This window comes from Siphateles boraxobius, unplaced genomic scaffold, assembly GCF_051911475.1.
Source record: "Siphateles boraxobius isolate OS27281-9 unplaced genomic scaffold, OSU_SipBor_1 26, whole genome shotgun sequence".
NCBI lineage: Eukaryota > Metazoa > Chordata > Actinopteri > Cypriniformes > Leuciscidae > Siphateles > Siphateles boraxobius.
Genome location: NW_027508876.1, coordinates 14,944,422 through 14,967,006, shown reverse-complemented (window position 1 = coordinate 14,967,006; position 22,585 = coordinate 14,944,422). Strand labels below are relative to the sequence as shown.

At 36.8% G+C, this 22,585-nt stretch overlaps 1 protein-coding gene across 7 annotated transcripts in view; it reads right to left on the bottom strand.

The window, feature by feature from the left end:
- Positions 1 to 1,757: 1,757 nt before the first annotated feature.
- Positions 1,758 to 22,585, bottom strand: part of ncoa2 (nuclear receptor coactivator 2) — a 102,001-nt gene continuing 81,173 nt past the window's right edge. For 3 of the 7 annotated variants that reach the window (XM_077244467.1, XM_077244468.1, XM_077244466.1), the window contains exons 12-22: positions 21,351 to 21,546; positions 18,676 to 18,879; positions 17,230 to 17,469; positions 16,917 to 17,046; positions 16,581 to 16,743; positions 15,408 to 15,704; positions 14,364 to 14,441; positions 13,816 to 14,275; positions 11,294 to 11,471; positions 10,394 to 10,586; positions 1,758 to 5,056 (exon numbers count right to left, since the gene is read on the bottom strand). In XM_077244467.1, the coding sequence (XP_077100582.1) occupies positions 5,042 to 5,056; positions 10,394 to 10,586; positions 11,294 to 11,471; positions 13,816 to 14,275; positions 14,364 to 14,441; positions 15,408 to 15,704; positions 16,581 to 16,743; positions 16,917 to 17,046; positions 17,230 to 17,469; positions 18,676 to 18,879; positions 21,351 to 21,546 (2,154 nt within the window). In that variant the 3' untranslated portion in view covers positions 1,758 to 5,041. The remainder of the gene's footprint in view (positions 5,057 to 10,393; positions 10,587 to 11,293; positions 11,472 to 13,815; positions 14,276 to 14,363; positions 14,442 to 15,407; positions 15,705 to 16,580; positions 16,744 to 16,916; positions 17,047 to 17,229; positions 17,470 to 18,675; positions 18,880 to 21,350; positions 21,547 to 22,585) is intronic. The other 4 variants (XM_077244471.1, XM_077244470.1, XM_077244472.1 and 1 more) reach the window with 3 other exon arrangements.

The window sequence follows — 22,585 nt, the reverse complement described above, 5'->3', positions numbered from 1 at the left end:
AACAAAACACAAATAATTTATTGCTGTCTTCAAAACTAGAAAAAAAATGTGTTAATTGTAATTGCTTAAAGATGTTCTTACCATATAGCGACTTGTGCAAGTCCTGAGATCCTCCTGTTGTGTTTGGGGAAGCTTTACTTGGCGGTTCAGGAGCGATGAACTAAGGTCTTGTGTGTGTGAAGCTTGAGACAGGTCTGAAGACATATGGTTGAGTGTAGAATAGCTACTCGAGAGGGGATGCCTTTCCCGGATCTGTGCTGTCATTGGTCAGTCTGGGGTTCATCCTCAGGGAATTACACTTTACACGCTGTAGCAGCACTGAGAATCCTCTCACAGCTCTCTTTCATATGCACCGCAGTCTCTAATGTGTTAACTACTGCAGGCGCACTGTAAACCGCTCCTAACGGCGAGAACTGCACGAGTTCCGTTTAGATATAGAGGCTGTTTATGAAAACCAAAGTCAGCAGCAGCATGCATTTAATAGTGGGAATTAACCGTGTGCATCACTGTAAGATAAATAAATCATTTTCATGATTTAACAAAACTTTTTTCTTTTGTCAAATCAACTTAGGCTAATTATCGTGGTTCAGATAACACAATATTTTTAATTTCTATTTATTAAGCCAATCTCCTTCATTGTATTAACTCAAATTTTTAATTTCGACGAACTCAACTTTTAAGGCAACCAGGTAACTTTAAGGTAAAGCATACTTTTATAAATTTCAGTTTTAGATCATTTTATATCGTGAAAACGAAGTTTCAAATTCATTGACACTTTGCAGCCAGATGTGCTTTAAACGTATGAATACAATTAGAGGGAATTTTATTACAAAAAAGGTATTTTAAATAAAAATGTAAAAAGATAGGTCTTGCCGCAGGACTTTTTTCTTTTTTACTTTAACACAATCGAATCATGCATTTTGAGGTACCATAATTAGTCCTAAATAAAAAGAACAATAATACTTAATTCATTATAATCATTAAGTTCTGCTGGGTCAAATTTGTATTTTTAGACCAAAAAATATAACACCAAAAAATAAACTATCAAGCAAAAACTTGATAACATTATTACAAGTGTCCTAGTTACACGTTACATGTACTTACTATAGTAATAATTGTAAATTATGCACAATTGCAACTAATTTACTGTTAGTTGCAACTAACTAATTGCAACCTAAACCAAACCAAATCTTAACCCTAAGTACATGTTAATTATTGTTATAGCTACTCAGTACTTTAATGTATAAAATAAAGCGTAACCATAAATTTTTTTAGGAACCACAAATAACAACAATCATTTGTTACTGTCATTATTAACAATATTTCGAATACTTATATAATAATAGCCTACATTTATTTGTATATTATTTAATAATTATAAAAAGTTTTGCGGTTTTAAGGCACATCTTAATAGATCGTAGGCTACTTCGTTATTATCTCTTATGATATTCTATTATAGATACACTATAGTAATAAATACACTAATCATCCAGTTCCTGTGTAACGGGTGTTGTTTTTTGTCTTCAATGTGTATAAAGCAATTTTTATTTTACATTGAATAAACACGTTTTGTGGAATTAAGGTTTTGCCACTACATTCATTTATTCACGTGGTTTGGCAAGCGCACCATTATTATTTTAACCTATACGAACTATGCCAAAAAGTTGGTTTTCCAACTTTTAAAAAGCTATTTATTTTAGAAAGAGCTGTTCATCATTTTCTCTGTAAAATGGAAAACATAAACCATGAGATGATTATAAATGTTGCAATAACAGAATTCTTTATTTACAATTCAATTTGATTCAACATCAAATAGCATCAGCAAAGCCATATTAGTTGACAACTTGCATAACTGTATTTAAATTTCTCTCGGTATATCTAACTTTGCATAAAAGGCTCACACTAAGATTACACACATCGATGCGGATGAACAGAGATGTTAATGTGACCACAACTGGGAAATAAAATACATCTCAGGAGCGCAACACTGTAAGCTTTCTCCAAAAAGTCCTTATAAATTACATATTGCTTCGATTTCCCATTGCATCGTCTTCATTCTCACACATAACTGAGAGGGTAAAATCAGGACTGTACAAAATAATAAAACCCACAACTGATCACAAACAAAACATGGAAAATGAGCAATATTGAGACTTGAGGAGAGTGAGGGAGAGAGGGAGAGACAGACAGAGAGAGAGAGAGAGAGTTCTTTACGTATCCATTGATGAACTGGTCGATCCCTTCAATGATTCGCTATACAAATATAATACAGACAACTTTTGTAATATACAAGACGGTAAAACAGATCTAAGGCAATATGCTAAGTTATAGCATTTCAAGGTTGTTGCATTTAGCTCTAAGAAATTGGCAGACTATACAAAACACGTTTAAAGTCTCAGAAAAACAAAATCAAAAGGTATAAGGTAAAGACAAATCATTTTAGGAAATTCAATAGCCGGTACAACTCCATTGATTTATTTCTTTATTTGAGGACAAATGGCTCTTTTGCACTAGCACTGATAAAAAGTCTAGAAAACTCTGCACCACCTTCACATCATGGCTTATATTTATTTCAAAATCTTGACAATCTTTGGACTTTGCAGAGGGTAGTGGTACATGTGCGACCTCAAAACTGGCTTTTCTCCAATATGATAGAAGTATAGATGCGTATGGATGTCAGTCCTTGTTCAAGGCATCCAACATTCATCGAAATTGTGATAAAAAAAAGCTTGGAATAAATAAGTACTCGTTTTAGTCGACAAATGCTAGCGGGTTTATTGAAATCGATTATATCCCACATGAGAATGCAGGTGTTTCTCAAAGGATACAGAACATTTTGAATGGTGGCCAGAGTGACGCTTCACCCCAAACAATGAGAAATCAAAATTGTATTTACAGTGTTTAAAAGGAAAAGCTAAAGCTATACCAAAACACCAGGTATATTCGTACACAACCACGGCACCTTCAGCGAATAATGACAGAGCTGGTCGTCGCAAACTTCAGTTGCTGCTGGTACACACAGAATACTTAAAACATGTAGACCTAGTAGGCTACTTTTTTAAACACACCAGCTTAAACACAGATGACATGGCGATATTTTCAGCGAAAGCTAAAGGCTGACAATCTAACCCCGATACAACCTGTGTGCAGACATGAGACGAAAACAAAAAGAAAGTGGCATGTGTAAGTCTACCGATCAATTCAAAGTCGAGGAAATTTGGCTTAGTCCTCAAATAGGCTAGAAAACAAAGACTGTATTGCGAACATTACAGCGATAAGAGTTTACGTGTTTGTAGTGACCGTTGATCCAAATCCTGAACCGTTGATGTTTTCAAGATGGCGAACAATGTGTGAATGTAGGAATAGCCACGTAAAACACCAATGCTGCTTTATGGATTCTTTTTTTTTTTTGGCTACACCAGAACTAAAACCTGCTTTTAACTGAGAAACAAGTTGATTTGGACATCTCGTTTGTGTGTGTTTTTTCTCAAAATAGAAAGCACAATAAAAAAATCTGTTTTTAATACTGAGTTTAAACCGGGGAGCAAAAATGTGTCTCCTGCAAAGTCCTGTACAAAAATTACAAAACAAAGCAAAAGAAAACCTCAAGTAATATTTATTGCTTGTTGTCTTTTCTTACACACACCGGATTCTGCTTGTACCTATAGCATCTGGCATGAAGCACGTCACTCCACACAACAAAGAAAGCAGGCTTCAGTGTTGAGTTTATGGCTGTGTTGGGTTCCTCCGGTGGGGCTCCCGGCTAAAGGCTTAGAAGCAAGCGAGTATCTGTACACTGTACACACAGCACCCTCCCAGACCCCCACCCAGGAAAGAAGAGCCACCTGACCCCAGCTCCCCCTTCCTTAGTACCACAGGAATCAGCACATCCTAATCTTCCCGCCAAGCGAACATGCTCGTGGAGAGAAACTCCGTCCTAGTTCCAGAAACAGTTAAGACTGGAATTTGAGGGGAGGAAGGGGAAATATACTGGGGGGGAAAAATTTAAATATAATATGAAACCGATTCCCCCCCACCCCCCAGAATTGGTATTTACAATCTACCAGCATTTCATTTGACTAACCACAACAAAATCACCTTCTCTCTGAAACTACTGGACCAAGGAAAACAAAATCCATGTTGAACTTTATCTTATGCTGAGGCATTTTGTATGCACTCTCAGTGATTTTTCTCTTTCTAACTGATGGTTTATAAAGAAATCTACACTGTTATTAAAAAACGAACTATACATTAGAATAAAACTTAATTTAATACACAATAAACCTCTTGACTAAATCAAGCTAATTTTACAAACCATCATCTGGATTCTCATAATCTATATAGATGTCGTTTCAACATCATTCTATCTTTATTTGCACTCTGAAACAAAACAATAAAGAAAACAAAAAGGCAAAGTGGCTGAATTTTGAGCGTGCATTTCAAATGCAGTATTCTTGCCTGTTTTTGGAACGTCAGATTGGAAAGGAGTCAGAGAAAAACATGGTTGGGCAATAGGACGTCTTCTTAAGAAGAGCCTGAAGTCCAGACGAAGAAATGAGAAGACAGAGAAAAAGAGAGGGAGGAATACATTCATGGGAGACAAGGATTCCGATGCCACTGACAGGGGAGACCTAAGTCACACTACGGTGAATGCAACGGAGCAGACTGACGGAAAGGGCTCACGGTGTAAGTACGAGACAGAAGGCCGTGCTCGACTGAGGGGGTGGGAGGGGGCTCTAGGTCCAGAAGATCAAAGTGTCAGTGTGTGTGTGTGTGTGTGTGTGTGTGTGTGTGTGCGCGTGTGAGAGAGAGTGAGGGAGAGTGTCCGTCCCCTCCGAGCTCCAGTACCCCTGATGCATCCTCAAGAGATGTCCAGTAGGGGGCAGTAGACAGGCTCTCTAAAGACCCGTACGGCCCCGATAGCAGCTTAAATAGCACAGCATCACTCCAAACTCTCCTTGATCACGCTGCAGCTGAACATCACTCATGAAAAATCTTCATTAAACTCAGTTTACTGCATTGTGATGTCGTCTGCCCCGTGTCAACAATACTTCTGCTGTGAAGAGAGAGAGAGAGAGAGAGAGAGAGAGAGAGAGAGAGAGAAACTGGGTCTTAGACTTGACAGTGAGCATTCATAAAATGAAAAACAAAAAGACACCTACATTTTTCACCGAAATCATGTATGAGCCATTTTTTTTATACTAGAGTGTTCATATCAGTTGTAAAATGACAACTTAATTTGTCTAATAGGTAATGGAGTGCTGCAGTGATAATGTATTTTTGTAGGCCAAACCGGAAGATAGCATTACCCTGGTTCCCTCGACAAAAACCCAATAGGATTTTTTGAATGAGATCTGTGATCAACAAAAGTTTCTGATACTTACACGATTTGCCCATCAAGATCATTTTCACAAATTAACAACTTTTATGAATTTTGAAGAACTGAAGCCTAAATACAATCTCAAGAAATAAATCTTAGGCTGTAAACGAACTACACCTAAGTCATTCAACATCACCACGGCCACCAAGCTTCTGGAAACTTAAGTTTAAAAAAAAGAAAATTTTCCCTGAAAGTGTGAGTTAGAATAGTTTGTAATAGCATGATTATAAACATGTAAGGCTGTGAAAGCAGAGTAGTGCATAGATGAGTTTACCCGAGTTTACAATCTCTGTAGTCCCATTAAGCAACATGTTAACAACCACCTTTTTGAAAACACGTAAAAGCTTCTAAACAAATCAAGAGTGAGGTGTGTTTTTGTCATCTTGAGCTTGTGTTCACCGCAGACGTTATTTCAGGCTTTAAACCAAAATCCATAAAAAAATTAAAAAAAACCATTGAGAGCTAAAATGCTAACATGTTTCTGGGTTTCGGCCTATAAAAACATGTCATCCCTGCAGCACTCTATAGTGATGTCTGCAGTGCTGGAGTCAGGGCTACGGCTCCTACGGCATGCATCATAGTATGAATAAATCATGTGAACTTCTGTTTTATTGTTTGCTGGGTTATTTAGTGGTGTTGTTGTGCATGCTTTAAGTTATGCGTCATGTGATGTTCCTTGCATATCTGTTCTTAAATATGTGGTTGTTGTCATTGATCACATTAACATTCACACAGATATACACTAAATAAGCTGATTTTAGGGAGTTATCAATTTAACCAGATGTCCTGATTTACATGCAGACCAATAGCTTGGCAACGCAAGTAAACTGCATTTATAAGACTTTATTTTAAAAAATCTGGTTATTCCCCCGTAGTGAAAATCTTCAATTTAAATCGCAGTAAGGATGCTGTCCTGTTACATACCACACAGACGACAGAACGCAGGTTAAACTCACTCTCAAGTTGTTCCAAACCTGTATAAGTTTCTTTCTTCTGCTGAACACAAAATAAGATATTTTGAAGAATGTCAGTAATAATTTTGAGTCTGTATTGTGTTTCTCCATACTATGGAAGTCAATGGGGCCCATTGGCAGTTTGGTTAACTATATTCTTAAAAATAACTTCTTTTGTGTTCAGTAGAAGAAAGAAACTCATACAGGTTTGGAACAACTTGAGGATGAGTAAACGATGACAGAATTTTCATTTTTGGGTGAACTGTCCTTTTATTATGGGCAAAATCAAAGTAAGGGGCAATATCGATTGGTTTATGCTTAAGTGTTTATGACCTTACTATGATAAAGGAACACATGTTAACACATTTAAGGGCAATTCTTAGACTATGGGCACTTTCATGTCCTTTGATCATATTTTATAAAAAAACATTTAATTTTGAAAAATTCACACTTTCATATTTAACTTTACAATGAAAGTACTTTTGAAACTTTTTACCGATAGTCTACGATGATTTTTTCACCTTTTTAAACATTATAGATGCAAATATTGCTGTTTTGTGCTTGTCCCACACCCAGACTTCTGATCTTCAATAATGAAAAAGAAAGTGTAAAGAATGATTTATCTATTTTATTTTAATATGACGGTATACAGTATCAGTAAAATAATCAAAACATAATTGTGGTATTTAAGGTCAGACAATTATTAATGTGATTTTATAAACAAAATGTAGTTGTCCCACAGTATTGCCGTCATTTCCACCACAACGCTGTAATGTCCCTTTTAAAAGTTTTTTTTGAAAGATTGTTTGGGTAGTTTCTATGGAGATGAACAATGACATCACAGCACATGTCTGACATGGAGGAGATTTTTAATTTCTTCACCAACTTGGAGAAGAAAACTCAAGGTAAATATTGCTTGAAATGAAAATATTTTTATTACATGTCATTTCCACACATGGCGTAACATCAATTGAGTTTGTAAATAAATAGATTTTTTAACATAAATAGATGTATTTTGCATGCATATAATGCTAGCTACCAACTCATAGCTAATCTGTAATACTAGCTTGGATTTTTTTTTAACAAAATACTGCAGGGTTGTCATTTCCAACACATTCAATGCTAATGTATTTATTCAAATATATATTTGTTGAAATGCCTTTTCATCTATTTTTAAGATGCCACGGAAGTCAACTGCAGAGAGGTCTCAGTCCTATTCCAAAACAGAACCAAACAAACTAATGACTAATGAGATTAATGATTTGTTAAACGGAATTGTCTGTTTCAGAAAGTTTCAAATAAATGTCTTCTGTTTTTCTACATGGACGTCCATTCATTGTGATTTCCACATAACTCAGTCATTTCCACCCCCTCATAACTTTTTTAAAAATATTTACAAAATTCTAATCACTCATTAAAAACTTCTGCATAGTTTATGAGATAATGGTCCACTTAATGTAATAACACAAGTAGTTATTTTTCTTAAATGTATCTAACCAATCCAATATTATATTTCAGGTTGTGGTGGATGTGAGCTTTGTGTTTGGGCCTCATGACAATTAATTTACTTAATCCACAAATCTATGGTAATTGCAATATAGGTATAAACTGGTAATACTATGTGTGAAAGTGGTCTTACACTGTTAAGAAATGATCTATATCATAATATTTTAAAATAATAATCAAATATTTACATGTGATGGAAATGACATTTGTTCAGGGCGGATCGGAAAACATTTCAAAAAACACCAATTTGTCTTATAATGTAAGTGCGTTCTCTTATGGATCATTAAACTAGACTAGTTATATTTAACTGTTAGACTGTGACAATTTTGATTTGAACACCTTTTTCCTCCTCAAGTTCACAAGGCCAAAAGTGCCGGTAGTTGAAGAACCACCCTTTAATGACAACATGCATTATCAGCTTATTAATAACTCTTTCCCCGCCATTGACATAATTTTTCTCAGCTTTTTTTAATGATTTTTTTTATTTATTGCATGTTCAGATATTCACACAACAAAATATTCCCGGGGCCATGAAAGTTTTGTGAATTTTACCAAAAATGCTGATGGTGACTGGCAACTTAAAAACAAAACAAAAAAACGCTGGCGAGAAGTAAAGTGGTAGCCTACTTGGCTTAAAGACGTGCATGTAAACACACTCACTGTCAATGTGTTTTTTCGTATTTTACTCATTACGTTTATTCTGATATATTTAAATCATTTAAGTCACCATAATCATATTAGAGTCATTTAGGGTTCAATTCGCACTATTAACTAGTTGCTTATTAGCATGTAGGATAGGATTTTGGCTGTTATTAGTACTTTTAAAGCATATATTAATGACTTATTTTGAATGACCATATTCTACATCCCTTAATCCTACCCAACACCTAAACTTGACAACTACCTTACTATCATTGAGGAAAAAGTCATAGTTAATAGTTAGTTAAAAGTGAGAACTGTAACGCTAATCTAAAGTGTTACCATAAGTTTTTAACAATGTATACTCAACAAAATATAAGAGAATATGCTTATATGAGGGGGATGTTATATGGCAAAAGATACACTGTAATAAATCATGTCAGGTAAAGTACTTTTTAAAAGCTCTGTTAACCCAGTTTCATGTACCCCTCCTCACTAAAATGTGTTGTAATGCCAAACTTTGTGTTGCCATGAAGAGATAATTACAGCTAAGAAACAGAGTGCAATAATTCATTAAACCTCCACTAATGGCAAAATGCTAAATTATTAAAAGACTGACTATACACACATCTTGGGAATAAATCAGCGGACTGAGATTTCAACGGCCTGTGGACTTATAACAACACCAAGTGCACACGATCAAACCCATGCAACTTGGTTAAATATTCATACTATTTAATGAAGCTTAAAAGCTGCAGCGGACTTTGTAAAGCATAAAAAAGAACTGGCGAGGGAGTGCATCACTTAAGTAAACATACTAAAGAACTATTTTTGAAGAACAACATATTAAGAAAATTCAATGGTTTGGGGTCAGTAATATTTTGTTAATGTCTTCTTCAATGAAAGAAGAAAGACATTACCTATTAAGGCTGCATTTATTTGATCAAAAATACAGTAAATAGTTATACAGTGAAATATTACAATTCGAAAAATCACTATTTTCTATTTGAACATTTCTTATAATCGATTTAGCTAAATATTTTTGTCAGGATTGTTTGATGAACAGAAAGGTTCAAACGAACAGCCTTTCTTTGAAATAGAAATCTGTAGTAACATTATAAATGTCGTGACTTTTGCTCAATTAAATGCACCTTTGCTGACTAAAAGTAGTAATGTATTTTAAAAAAACAAAATCGTACTGATCTCAAACTTTTGAACAATATTGTATATATTTGTATACTGTATATACAAAATGTATACACAGTTAAGTTAGCTTTTATTTATATGATTAAACCACAATAATGCTGACGATTAAGATTAGGTTAGATGGAGTTCTGGGAGTGCAGGAATGTGTGGTCAAACACTAGCTGACTTATAGACGTCATGTCTGATATTTAGCACTCAAAGTCCAACATGACTGCATATATGATCTCTTTATCCACCTCAAACGGGCACTAATTGCCAGCGACTAATCACATCACTGTTCTATTACGTCTAGTTCGGCATCATCTGCAAAATTACCCAGGATAATTAGAGTAAATTATTAACGAGCTAGTTGCAGAGTCAACTACGCTATTTGGTGACCTCAGACACTTAAAGTCTGACCTTTTATGTCTAATGGTTTGAGTAAATAAATGCATCCAATAAATCTACAGTGTAACGCTTTTACTAAACTCTTGGCTGGAACATTGAGGAGTTTAAATGGGCTTCATTAGCAATGAAAAGTTTGAGAGTTTGACGAGCACTGCAAAGTAGTTTCACTCTAAAGATGGGTTTTAAAAGTAGCTTGAGCTTTCAAACCATCTAGTTCAGGTGTTTGTTGGGAGCAGTGGAGCTTGAATGGGTTCCCAAAAGGCAATGAACATTCACACGATTTATAGATGAAGGTGTCACATCATGACTGTATGTGTCTAACCTGTTCAGGGCCCATGTTGGCCATGCTGCCCCCAGGTCCAGAGTTCATTGAGCTCATGCTCATCTGGTTGCCCATTTGGCCCATGTTGCTCGAGTTGGTGGCCATGGGCACGTTGAGGTTCATGCCGTTACCGTTGTACATGTTGTTATTGGCCTGCTGGCCAAACTGAGGTGGCGACTGCTGAGTGAACATACTGTGGAGGGAAGCACATAAAGGTTTAAGACCCTTTAGGTGGACACATGTTTCCCAACCAATTCTCTTTCTAAGAAAAGACAACTTTTTATGTTTAATAATTGAAAAATAAAAATTTCATTGCTCACCAAAGCTGCATTAATTTGTTCAAAAATATAATTAAAAACAGTAATGGTGTGACACATTATTACAATTTAAATGAACTGTTTTCTATTTTAGTATTTTTTTAAATGTAAAATTCACTCCAGTCTTCAGTGTCACATGATTCTTCAGAATTCTAATATGCTGATTTGCTGCTCAATGAACATTTTTCATTATTCTCAATGTTGAAAACAGTTATGCTGCTTAATATTTTTGTGGAAACCATGAGGATTATTTGATGACTAGAAAATTCAAAGAACGACATTTATATGAAATTTCAATCTTTTTGAACATTATAAATGCATTTACAGATGGACATTTTTGATCAATTGAATGCATTTTTGCTGAATAATTTCTTTAAAACATTTTAATTAATAAAAAAAACTTTTGATTGGTAGTGTATATATATATATTGTGTATAAACATCAATAAATATCTATAAATATCTATTTAAAAACATACAGCTATCACAAATATGTCAACATACTTTACTAGCAAAAGGGATCGACCGAAAACTGGTGCTTATTTTGTGTGAAAGAGAGTGAATGTCATGTGATAAAGCTGCACCTGTTGGCATTCATGTTGCCCTGTGTCCAGCCGTTCATTTCAGCGGAGGACTGGAAAGAAGTGTTGCCCTGGGCCTGTTGCATCATGGGACTCTGGGCGTGGCCCATCCTGGGAGACATGAGGGGGCTCTGAGGGGTGGCGGCACCACCGAACCCACCATCTGACTGCTGACTCATACCTGACACACACACACACACACAAGATGTGAGAAGACAAACCTCGACTTGAAATAAACAATCAAAGAATCAAACACAAACATAAGTATTACTGTACAGCACTCTATTCACATCATAATCAGTCTCTCGCACTCTGACAACATTCACATTTAGCACCTAGAAATGAATTAATCTGTAACTACAACAGGAACATTGATTAAAAATATTCACAAATCAAAATCTAAACATACACAAACACACTCACAGAAACACTGGTCACCAATTAAAATCATTCGATTAACAAACTAATTAGCTGATCATAATTTTTTCAAAGCAGAAATCATATTGAGAAGTGTTTCAGCCCATCTCCATAATCAAAAGTGAGGAACTGGCGTCCCATATTTAACTAGAGGGGTTTAGAGGTGTTATAAGCAGGCAGTGAGGTAGAGTTACACATGCAGGTTAGTGTTAGTGGCTGAGACAGCCAGAGAAAAGAGGGGTGGGTGGGTAATGGGCGGGAATGGGGAGTGGGGGTGGGGTCTGGGTCACCGCATAATTGGTTTAAAAATCAACTGCTCCGCCTCCACTGATCACCATCAGCCAATTAGTCTATGCAGGACAGACACTGACACAGCACAGGCATAGACACGCCACAATTATCAACAGTTTGACACAACACAAGCTTTTGCATAATGATATACTGACTCTGAGCTCATGTGTTACCTAAAGATCTACTGTGGCAAAGTGCAAAGCTGGATTTTCTTAATGTCTGGATCTGTTGAATTCTGCTGATTACCACAGAATAATTTCTCATTCTTCAGTTTGTAAAAAAAGAATGCAAAATGCAGTTCATCAAATGTAATTCCAATGGAAGCCTAACAGGGTCACTGAGCAGGTGGCAGTTTAAAATATGCAAATTATCAAACTATTTGTTTTTACAAACTGAGCGGCAAATCATAATGATATTTTGTGGTAATAGACAGCATGCTGCCCATAGATATTAAGTCCTAAATGAGCTGGAATATTCCTGTAATATATTCTGATTACATGCATTTAATTTTAATGTGCGGGAAACATTCAAGTGACTCTTCTGCCCTCTAGTGCCACCTTCTGCTGTAACCATTATGATGTTTCAAGAGCACTACATAAATAAAAAGACTTAATTAATCCTACTTAACCAGCATAAAGTGCTAAATAAGCTATTACCTTACAGTACTTGACTGAACAACTACAAACAGATATTTAAAAGGCTAAATATTCCCCGAAACAGCTCAATTCAGATTATAAATAGGAACATACGTAATGTTACTAGACAAGTGAATTTTGGTCTTTAGTTTTATGGCGGCATCTAATCTTATAATACAGTACATAATATAGTCCTGAAACTACACTGTAAAATAAATACTGCCTTAAAATTTTAAGTACAATCAACTTGGCTATTTAAGTCATTTCAACTTAAATTACATTTAACTGACTTAAAACAATTTTTGAATCTTGTATAACTTGCAAAAAAAAATCCCTTAACTTATTTTGATGAGTTACAGTAATGTAAAAATATGTGTTGTTATAACTTCGGTAATCGGTAATGTAATTTTTACAGTGTACAAATCTCTTATTCATTCAAAACCTAAATTTAAATACTGTCATTATTTACTTGCCCTCATGTCATGTCGTCATGTAATTTTGTTAATGTTCTTATCATTTTTTTTGAATATTTCTATTTAGCTTGAATTTATTTTTATTTCAGTATTATTAGTTTTAGAACTTTATCTATTTCAGTTAGTTGCCAAGGCAACATTTCTAATTCTCATTTAAGTTTTTCCATCTAATATTTCTATTTTATTTGATTTCAGCTTTATTCTTTTTAATTACAACCTGGCTTTCTTCTCTCCATGGAACCAAAAAGGTGAATTTTTAAGAATATCCTGGCTACTGAATAAAATACATAAACCACTTATGATACATTAATGATGTTTTTTTTGTTGTTGTAATTTTGGAGTCTAGTCTTTATTCAAAAAAGCTGGTTAGGAAATAAAAGTCAGCTTTCGTGCTCCACAGAAGACAAAAAGCCAAAGTGTTTGGAGCAACACGAGGGTGAGTAAATGAAGTCAGAACGATAATTTCTGCATTTATATATTTTTGAATATTAAGATCAGATATCACTATAGTTGCTGGAATAGTATTTTTACACCGCTGACCTGCATCAGAACTATCATGTTTCTAATTAAACCATGTTGACTGGCCCCTGATTTTTCACAGTACGCTCCCGATCACACAAGTTAAGCCATTAGCGTTGCTGGTCGCAGGTGTTTGTGCGTGTGTGTGAAAGCGCATGACACACAGACAGAGAGAAAGGGCAGGCAGTACCTGAGCTGGGGAACTGAAAGGCACTGTGCTGCATTTGAGGGCTCATAACAGCCCCAAACTGTCCGCTCAGACTGCCCAGCATCCCCTGGTTAGCTAGACTCATCTGAGAGCCATGCATGGCGCTGTGGGAGAGGAGCTGGGGGGCGGGGAGGTTGGGAGAACTGGGGGAGAAAGGGCTGGTGGAGGGGGGCGGCGAGGCCAGTCCTGTACCGTAGTTGGGCGGATAAGGGAACTGCTGGGGGTTGGCCTGTGGGATCCGCGGGTTGCTCATGGTTCCGGGCATGCCTGCGGAGGCCATGTTGGGCGGCAGGTTGAGACCCTGGGCTCGCATGACCATGCTGCGCTGCTGCTGCTGCTGCTGTTGTTGTTGCTGTCGCTGTTGGTCCAGCTGACGCTGACGCAAGTGATTACTCAGCAACTCTCTCTGCCGCTGGGCCAGCATCTGAGCGTTGATTGTCCCCTGGAAGACAGAGACAGTTCTGCGTGTTATTTAGGCAAGCTTCGACATTCGGCGCAGCAGAGAGCATGCAGGAACCGATTGGGCATACCTGATTTGGAACGTTAGGTCTTAGAGGTAGGTTCATATTTGACACTCCAGGCATCTGATTCATCATAGGCTGACGATTCTGGGAGAGACACAAACGCATGACAAACACTCTTGTTTGTATGATACTGATCAGCTTGACAAACAAGAATTTTATCACCAATAAAAGGCATTCCACACACAACAGGACAAGATTTTTAGTTAATTTTTGCTCTGTCATCAAAAGTTTCGTTATGGCCCATGAAATTGGAATTCTATGTAGCATAAAACATTCTAGGGCTGTAATACAAAATATCATCAGTCTTGGAATGCCACTGTTGTGCAAATATTACAAATATACTATTAATATACTATATAACAAGAAAAAATGGAAAGATTATTTAAAAAAAAATGTCTATATATTTTTAAAATAAAATAAAATAATATTTTAAATAATAATGATAACATTATATATAATTACTGCTTGTATATTCAAATTATCAGACACCATACAGTTATGAGTGATGACCCCTAAATAAACCCAAATGAGGTCAAGGAACAATTCCTGAAATGTCCAGCAGGGGGCAGCTAACCACAGACGGTACTGATTTACATTAAATCATAGTTTTAGCTTGTGTGTGTGTGTGTGTGTGTGTGTGTGTGTGTGTGTGTGTGTGTGTAGACAAAGATTATGCATTAAATCTTTGGATTAACAAAGCTAAGTGTCACCAATTAACTAACTGTAAAAACAAAACAAAGCAGGGAAAGCTTTCTATTGTGTTGTTTATATCCACTTTAAAGGGTTTTGTTAAAGGCATAGTTCATCTAAAAATGAAAGACGCTATTTTGAGAATGTCTTTGTTATTTTGTCCAGTTTTTTTTTTTAAGTTTATGATTAACAAAACCGTTTGGTTACCAACATTCTGCAAAACATTAAAATGTTTTGGGTGAACTAAATGATCACTGTGCTTAATATTGATTGTATCAACAGAAAATAATATAAACAAGAAATACTAATATAACCACTTTTATTCTACTTTAAATCACGCTCTGGGTGTATAAACTATACCTGCTGTGCTTGTAGCCTGTGTTGAAGCTGCAGTCTGAGTGTATTGGGTTGGTTAGGGACGACCCCGGTGGGCCTGAGTCCTGGTCTGGCCGGCACACGGAGCATGGGGTATCCCGGCCTCTGTCCCATCTGTCCCGTCATGCCGTGGAAGCTGGGGTCCTGCATGGGTGTGTACCCGCTCTGCTGCATGTGGGCCTGGGACGCAGTGTACTGCTGCTGGCTGTACATGGGCGGCTTCTGATCCATCATCATACCCGGGTCCTGACCGGAGAACTGATCCTGCTCCACCGGCTGGGCCTGAACACAAGGATGAGGATACAGTTACACTTTAACAAGCAATAATACACGTTATTTACTGTATGTCTCGTGTATGTGCAATATTAATAACTGGTACATATAAAACAGATGGTTCTGGATTTTATAGTGATGCATAGAAATATGAGCAAATGAAAATTTCTGGGGAAAAATAATCATGTCTCATGTAATCGCATCAGTGTTTCAACTGCGTAAAGACATCAATAAAAAAGCTTGTTAATGTCACATAACATTATATTTACCTCAGGAAAGCCATTCAATGTCCACAACTGGTGGGCTGGCTACAAAAAAATAACTCTAGAGGAGAATATTGCTAAATATATGTACTATACTACATATTCTTAATATTTCTACTTCATTATCTAACTTATGTTAGAATAAATCTGTCATGATAACATGTTTTTACTAGAGCTACTGTTTAAAAGTTTATATTATAAAATCTAAAGATTGGAGAAGAAACAATTATATCAATTATATAAAGAAAAGTTGATATAAAAATTTAAATGTTTATATATAGTACTAGAACTGAGTGTTGATTATTTAATAAATTTGAGACATTTTTGGTTATTGAAAATAAAAGTAGTGTCAGAAGTGGAGATAATAGTTCTATTTTTAGTAAAAAACAAAAAAACAAACATTGTCTATAGTAACATGACGGATAATTATTATGAAAGGAAAGGAAACACGGTCAGTTTTGAGCTCATGCAAATTTGATTAATTGATTATTAAATAAACTTTATTTTTGTTTTTTGTTTAATCGTAAACTTTATGTCTGTGCATCACTAGGTAAAGTGAAAGATAGTCAATACAGTGAAAGAAAAAAGGGACTGGATTGTAAAAGAAAAATGCACTATGTACCTGTCCCACTAATGCCGGGATACCGAGTGCGCGGTCTATCTCCTCTAGACCATCAAAATCTTTGAGGACCGTGTAGAGCTGGCTGAGGAGAGCGCCCTCATCGGCCGGACCCTCGGAGGGGGGAGGGCACAGCACATCCTCCTGAGAACCGCTGTATATGGAGCTGACAGAGACACGGACTCTGATTCAGTAATTGAGACATGAATGATGGATTACATCTGAGTGCATTTGTCAAGCTATTTTGCTAAGGAAGTACAAAATCAACATGTGCGCACAGCACACGCCTCCAATAAAGCAGACGGTCTAACAATAGTGACAATAATAAATGCTGTTTACCTGTTCTGGTTCCCAAATGGCACCGACTCTATAGGCATCACACTGTCTGGCCATGGAGCCGTCTGATTGGGCGGTGCCTGTTGCTGGGGAAACTGGTGGCCAGCCATGCCCATGTCCATGTTTGACTGGGCTGAGGAAGAAACCGAAGATGACAAAAGGTTTAAAACAGCAGAAAAGATTATTCAGACCTTTTTTTTCTTCTTCCGCAAATAGGATTGAATAAGTAAATAAGCCACTGAATAAAGCATGTAAGGGTCCGGAATAAAAGCTAATTTAGAAGGCACTTCGAAATATCTGCTCTGTGGACATTTACCATTGGTCATCATCTGGGACTGAAGCATCTGTCTGGGTCCAGGCTGGCTGTTGGGCCTCATGGGCATGCCTGTGCCAGAGTTGGCCACCATGCGAGCGTGGAGCGCCCCCTGCGGGATTGGGTGCTGACCGGCGGGAGCAGCTGTGGCGGGTGAGGTCGCGCTACCGACGGGACCAGGACCCTGTGCGCCCCAACCGTCCTGCTGCATTCCTACACGGGAAACGTTATTACCCATGACTCCTTTAAAAAAAAAAAAACAGAGAAAGAAAAGGGCTTTTAATTTGAAGGAAACTTCTGTTTAATACAAAGGTGTAATGCGACATTTGTTTTGATTGAAACTGAGAATTTACGCTAGCGTTCAAAAGTTTGTGGACAGTATGATAAAAAAAAAAGACATTAACTTTTATTCAGCAAGGATGCATAAAATTGATCAAAAGTTAAGACATAACATAGGATTACTCAAAAATGCATTAAACTAGACAGTTATTTTTGATTGCAATAATATTTCATGACATGACTGTTTTTAAGAGATCTTCAGTGCTGTCAAGTCCGAGGTTTTCCAGCGGTTTTACGGAAAATATCCCAAAATAAGGTAAAATGTTGATACAGGGTCTCTAATAAGAGGGACTAAGAGAACAAAATATTTCAGTACATCTTAAGTTACTGGGGATTGTGTCAGTCTTCATTCGTTTTGTAAAGCCTGTAAGAGTTAGCGACAGTAACAAAGTGGGCCAGACCTAAACGAAGGGTCAAGTGACAAAATAAATTAGATCTATTGGAAAAAATAATGGTCCATATAAAATATAGGTCACACTTTAGATTAGCGTCCTAACAAACTATTAACTATGACTTAAGCCTAAATAAACTCCTAATTACTGATTATTTATAGTAAGGTAGTTGTTAATATATGCTTTATAAGTACTAATTATCCTAGTAATATGCATGCTAATAAGCAACTAGTTAATAGTGAGAATTGGACCCTAAAGTGTTACCATTTAATTCACAAAACTGTGAGATTTAAAAAATGACCACCTGAAAAATACACAAAGATACAGTTTGATCAGAAAAGCAACCTTGCAATTCTTTCCAAAGGTTATGAGTCATTCATATCTCACCTTATGTGCACATTCACATGCTCGCGAATGCAACCCACCACACACAAACAAAACTTTTGATCTGACTCAACACTTTTGTGCCGTTTTACACATTTGTCTTTCTCTTGGCTAACAGCGTCACACTTGACTGTGGATCAGTGATCACACTGAAACTTTGGTTTGCACATGGTCGAGGCGGCATTGGAACTTTCCTCTCATAGTAGGCGTTAAGTGGGGGGGGGGGGGGGGGGGCATATGTTCTACAGACACGCTTCATTTTGTCCTTTATTTTTTGTTACTGCACATTTAAAGTCCTTTCAATGCTGCACCTATGACCCCAGCTAAAACTCACCTGCATTGACCATGTTGGGCTGACCAGGCATGCCACTGTGGTTACCCATCATGCCTTGCTGCTGCATGAGTGAGTAGGGGCTGTTGTTCCTCATCAGAGGGTACTGACCCTGCTGAGCGCCTTTAGCAGGCATGTTCATTTCCAAAGACACACTTCTGACCGGAGGAGCTCTGCCGGGATGACCTGGCCGCGGCGCACCGAAATCTATGAACACACACACAGCAAACATCCAGTAAAAACACCCTATTTAGTTGAAGTTTGGTCTTCGAGAGTTTCTAGATAAATTACACTACCGTTTAAATGACTCTTATGCTCACCATGGCTGCATTTATTTGATCAAAAATACAGTTAAAAAACAGTAATACTGTTTTATATTTGAAAATGTAATTTATTCCTGTCATGTCAAAAGCTGAATTTTGAGCATCATTACTTCAGTGTCACATGATCCTACAGAAATCATACTAATATGCTGATTAGGTGCTCCAGAAACATTTATTATTATGATCAAGGTTGAAAACAGTTTTTCAGCTTGATACTTTAGTAGAAACTATGATGCTCTTTTTTAGGATTATTTTATGAATAGAAAGTTCCAAAAACATTTATTTGAAATGTAAATCTTTTGTAACATTATTAATGGCTTTATTGTCACTTTTGATCAATTTAATGCATCCTTAACTGAATAAAAGTATAATTGCAGACCCCAAACCTTTGAACGGTAGTGTATAAAAATTACTAAATTAAAATGAGTGAATGATAAATGTATAATGTTCATTGTATCATATTATGGTTTGTGTGAATGCCTACCCATTTTCACTTATTTTACCAAAAGTAGTTGACTAGCCAGTGTTAACTTATGTAAATGACTCAACACACACAAACTGTGTAGCATTAGCTTTCTTTGCTGTGTCCCAGTCGACAGAGTGAGTGAGAGTGAATATCAGCACAGCTGAAATCATGTGGGTGAGAAACAAAAGACAAACTCATGTTCTACTCGCTTACAGTTTCGGTCAGCTTCTGGGCACACTTTCATAGTTTCAGGGTGTTTAGCAAAAAATGTGACATGTTTGTAAATGTAAAGCGCTCTGGGTTCACTTCATTGCCACTTTCATTTATTTTAAATATTTTTGCAAATACAGCATGACTCTGTTTGTGAACAGAGGAATTTTCCTCCTCCTGTCACCTTGTAAACAAGTGCAAATAAATACAAGACTAACTCCTTGTAAATGCACAAATGCACATTCACACTTACTATCATGTGTAGTCTGAATAAGATTATGATGTCAGAGCTGGTTACATACAGTTGTTCTATTACATAACACAACATACACAAGGTCTAATCTTCTTACATGAGAGTTCAAGAGGGTAATTGTGCATAAATATGAGAGATAAGGCAACTATTTGTATACAAACAATTCACATTTAATTTTGTCTTTTAAAGTGCCCCAAATTATGCTTTATTCGGATATTACCTTTCATATAGTATGTAATAATTATGTTAATGAATTAAAAGATTAATGAATGTAAAAGATCTGCAAAGTTTGCAAAAAAAATAGTTTTTGTCTCCCAAAAGAAAGAACCGATTCTGACCTGAATGAAGCGAAACGTCAGGAATTCTACTACTTTCTGCACAAATCGATGTAGGTTAGTAACAAATTTGCATAATGGCAGCATACGGTCTTCATTGGCTGCCTGTAAACAACATCTATTTTGACCCGCCCTCAAACACTGTAGTTGCAGCTGAGGACTGGACGAGTTTGGTTCATGTTTTCAACATGTCAAGAAGACACTGTTTTCTGCTCTGGAAAAGCATATCCATTTTGCATGCACTTCCTAAGGATGAGGATTGATATGGTAAAACCATCAGCTTTTACCATTCATATCAATGCGTAGACCAGAGGAGTAACTGGGCATCTCTTCAACAAGCCGACGTGCAAACTGTCCCAAATTAAACTAAAAGTTCAGCGCCAGATTTTCAGAATTTTAGATTTGGTAATGGGCGTTTTGTTTCTGACACACGCTGTAAGCGGTAGAGCAAACACAACAGACTGGGCCATCTGACCAATCAGAGAAGAGTGGGCTCTTAGAAAGGAGGGGTTTAGAGAAACCAAATCCTTTATCTAACCATCTCAGACACTGTGAGAAAAGAGGTGATGCTGCAAAAGTGTTTTTCAGAAGACCTCCAAAACAAATTGAGGAACCTTTATTATAGGAAAATTAGGACACTTTAAGGGTTGGAACGCACTACACTTCTTTTGCCCTGATTTACAGTCCAGAAAAGTCGAAAGTCAGAGCCAGTCTGCAGATTTCAGATGACACAGAAAATGGCGTACTGTACGATGGACACCGACTCCATCCATCCATTTGAAGAATATAAAGCATATTTGGTTATTGAGCTGAATTTACGACACAATGTTCACATTACAAAAGAGTATTTTTAAATGAAATTACTACTTTCGATTTCAAAATGTCACGTTAAATTCAAAGTTACTTGCCATTTGTTTGTAATTAATTGTGAAATTGACTATTTTTAAGTGAAAACTGTTTCTAAACCAATTATTTTTCATCAAGTCGTCGAATGCCTAGTGTTTTAAATCAGTCCAGATTTGAAAAGTACTGTATTCCATCCTGTATGAAAACTGTAGGAGAATGTCTGTTTGTGTGTGTGTGTTACTCACTCTGTTGGCCCACAGCCTGTAGTGCTCTCTGTTGCTGGGGACCCATGCCGGCTCCTCCCTCTCCAGTCATCTGAAGGATGTCATTGATGATTGACTGCTTGTCCACGGCAGCAGGCAAAGACACCGGCCGGGAGTCCGAGAACAATCCTGGCTGACTGTTCTGTAGATCATCCAGGATATCATCCAGCTCGCTCGACTGCAAACACACAAGGGAATTTCTCAAGCTTAGATTTCCCATTAGTCTCCGAAATCATGATGCTACATATAAAAATATGCTTGTCAAGGTCAAGTTTCTGGTGTTTTTTTTAGATGCACGTGCAATTATCTTCTTGTATATAACATACCAATGCACTTTATCATACATAATGACATTGTTTTACATAGTCACAAGGCTCGTGGATTTAGACCTCAGTAGGGAAACGCTGGCGAGTTCGAAGTCTGCCTGCTAAAACACACCCCTCTCCCTCTCACATGTACACACACACAGGGCTGGAATCTAGGACACACTTCACATTGAGTTAAAGGAGGCTATCTGAACACTACTCCATTTGCCATTGTTCGGTTACCATCTTTAAACCCTAGATCGCTTCATCATAGCAAGATCTTCTAAATGCACGCAGCCAAACACACTCAACACGATCTGGAACACAGCTTGACTTTAAATACACCATCGATTTGACTTCAAATCCTTTCATCTCCTTCATAAGCTTTTAAAAATATTTATTACCTTAGAAATGTAAATGCACACTTGGCTACCGTGTCTATGTTGCATTTGAAATATCTGCCCTAATGCATTGCAACTTTTTTTTTGTTCAACAAAAACTCCAACTCAGCCTGTTGAGATAAAGAAACCTTCTTACAGCTTTGCATTTCAGATAAACAATGTCGACTTGAAGATTCACAACTGTACTTTTGTTTATCTTGAGCTGTCGTCGTCAATCAGAAAAGACTACAAAAATGCATACAACTCCTACTAAATGACACTAAATAAATGCTAAATCAAGTCTCCTGTACACAAGCACTCTACAGTTGGAGATATAAACATTTATGCTGGCTAATATATAGATTGGAAGAGAAAGCCAGTTCAGGAACTTTTAATAAATATGCATTACAATCTATTAGTCACCACAAGGGGGCAGAACACGAGACGTCGCTATCACAAAAAGGACAGCATAATACAGATTGATCTATCATTTAGAATATTCCAGAGCAGTTCTACTGCAAGATGTCAGCAT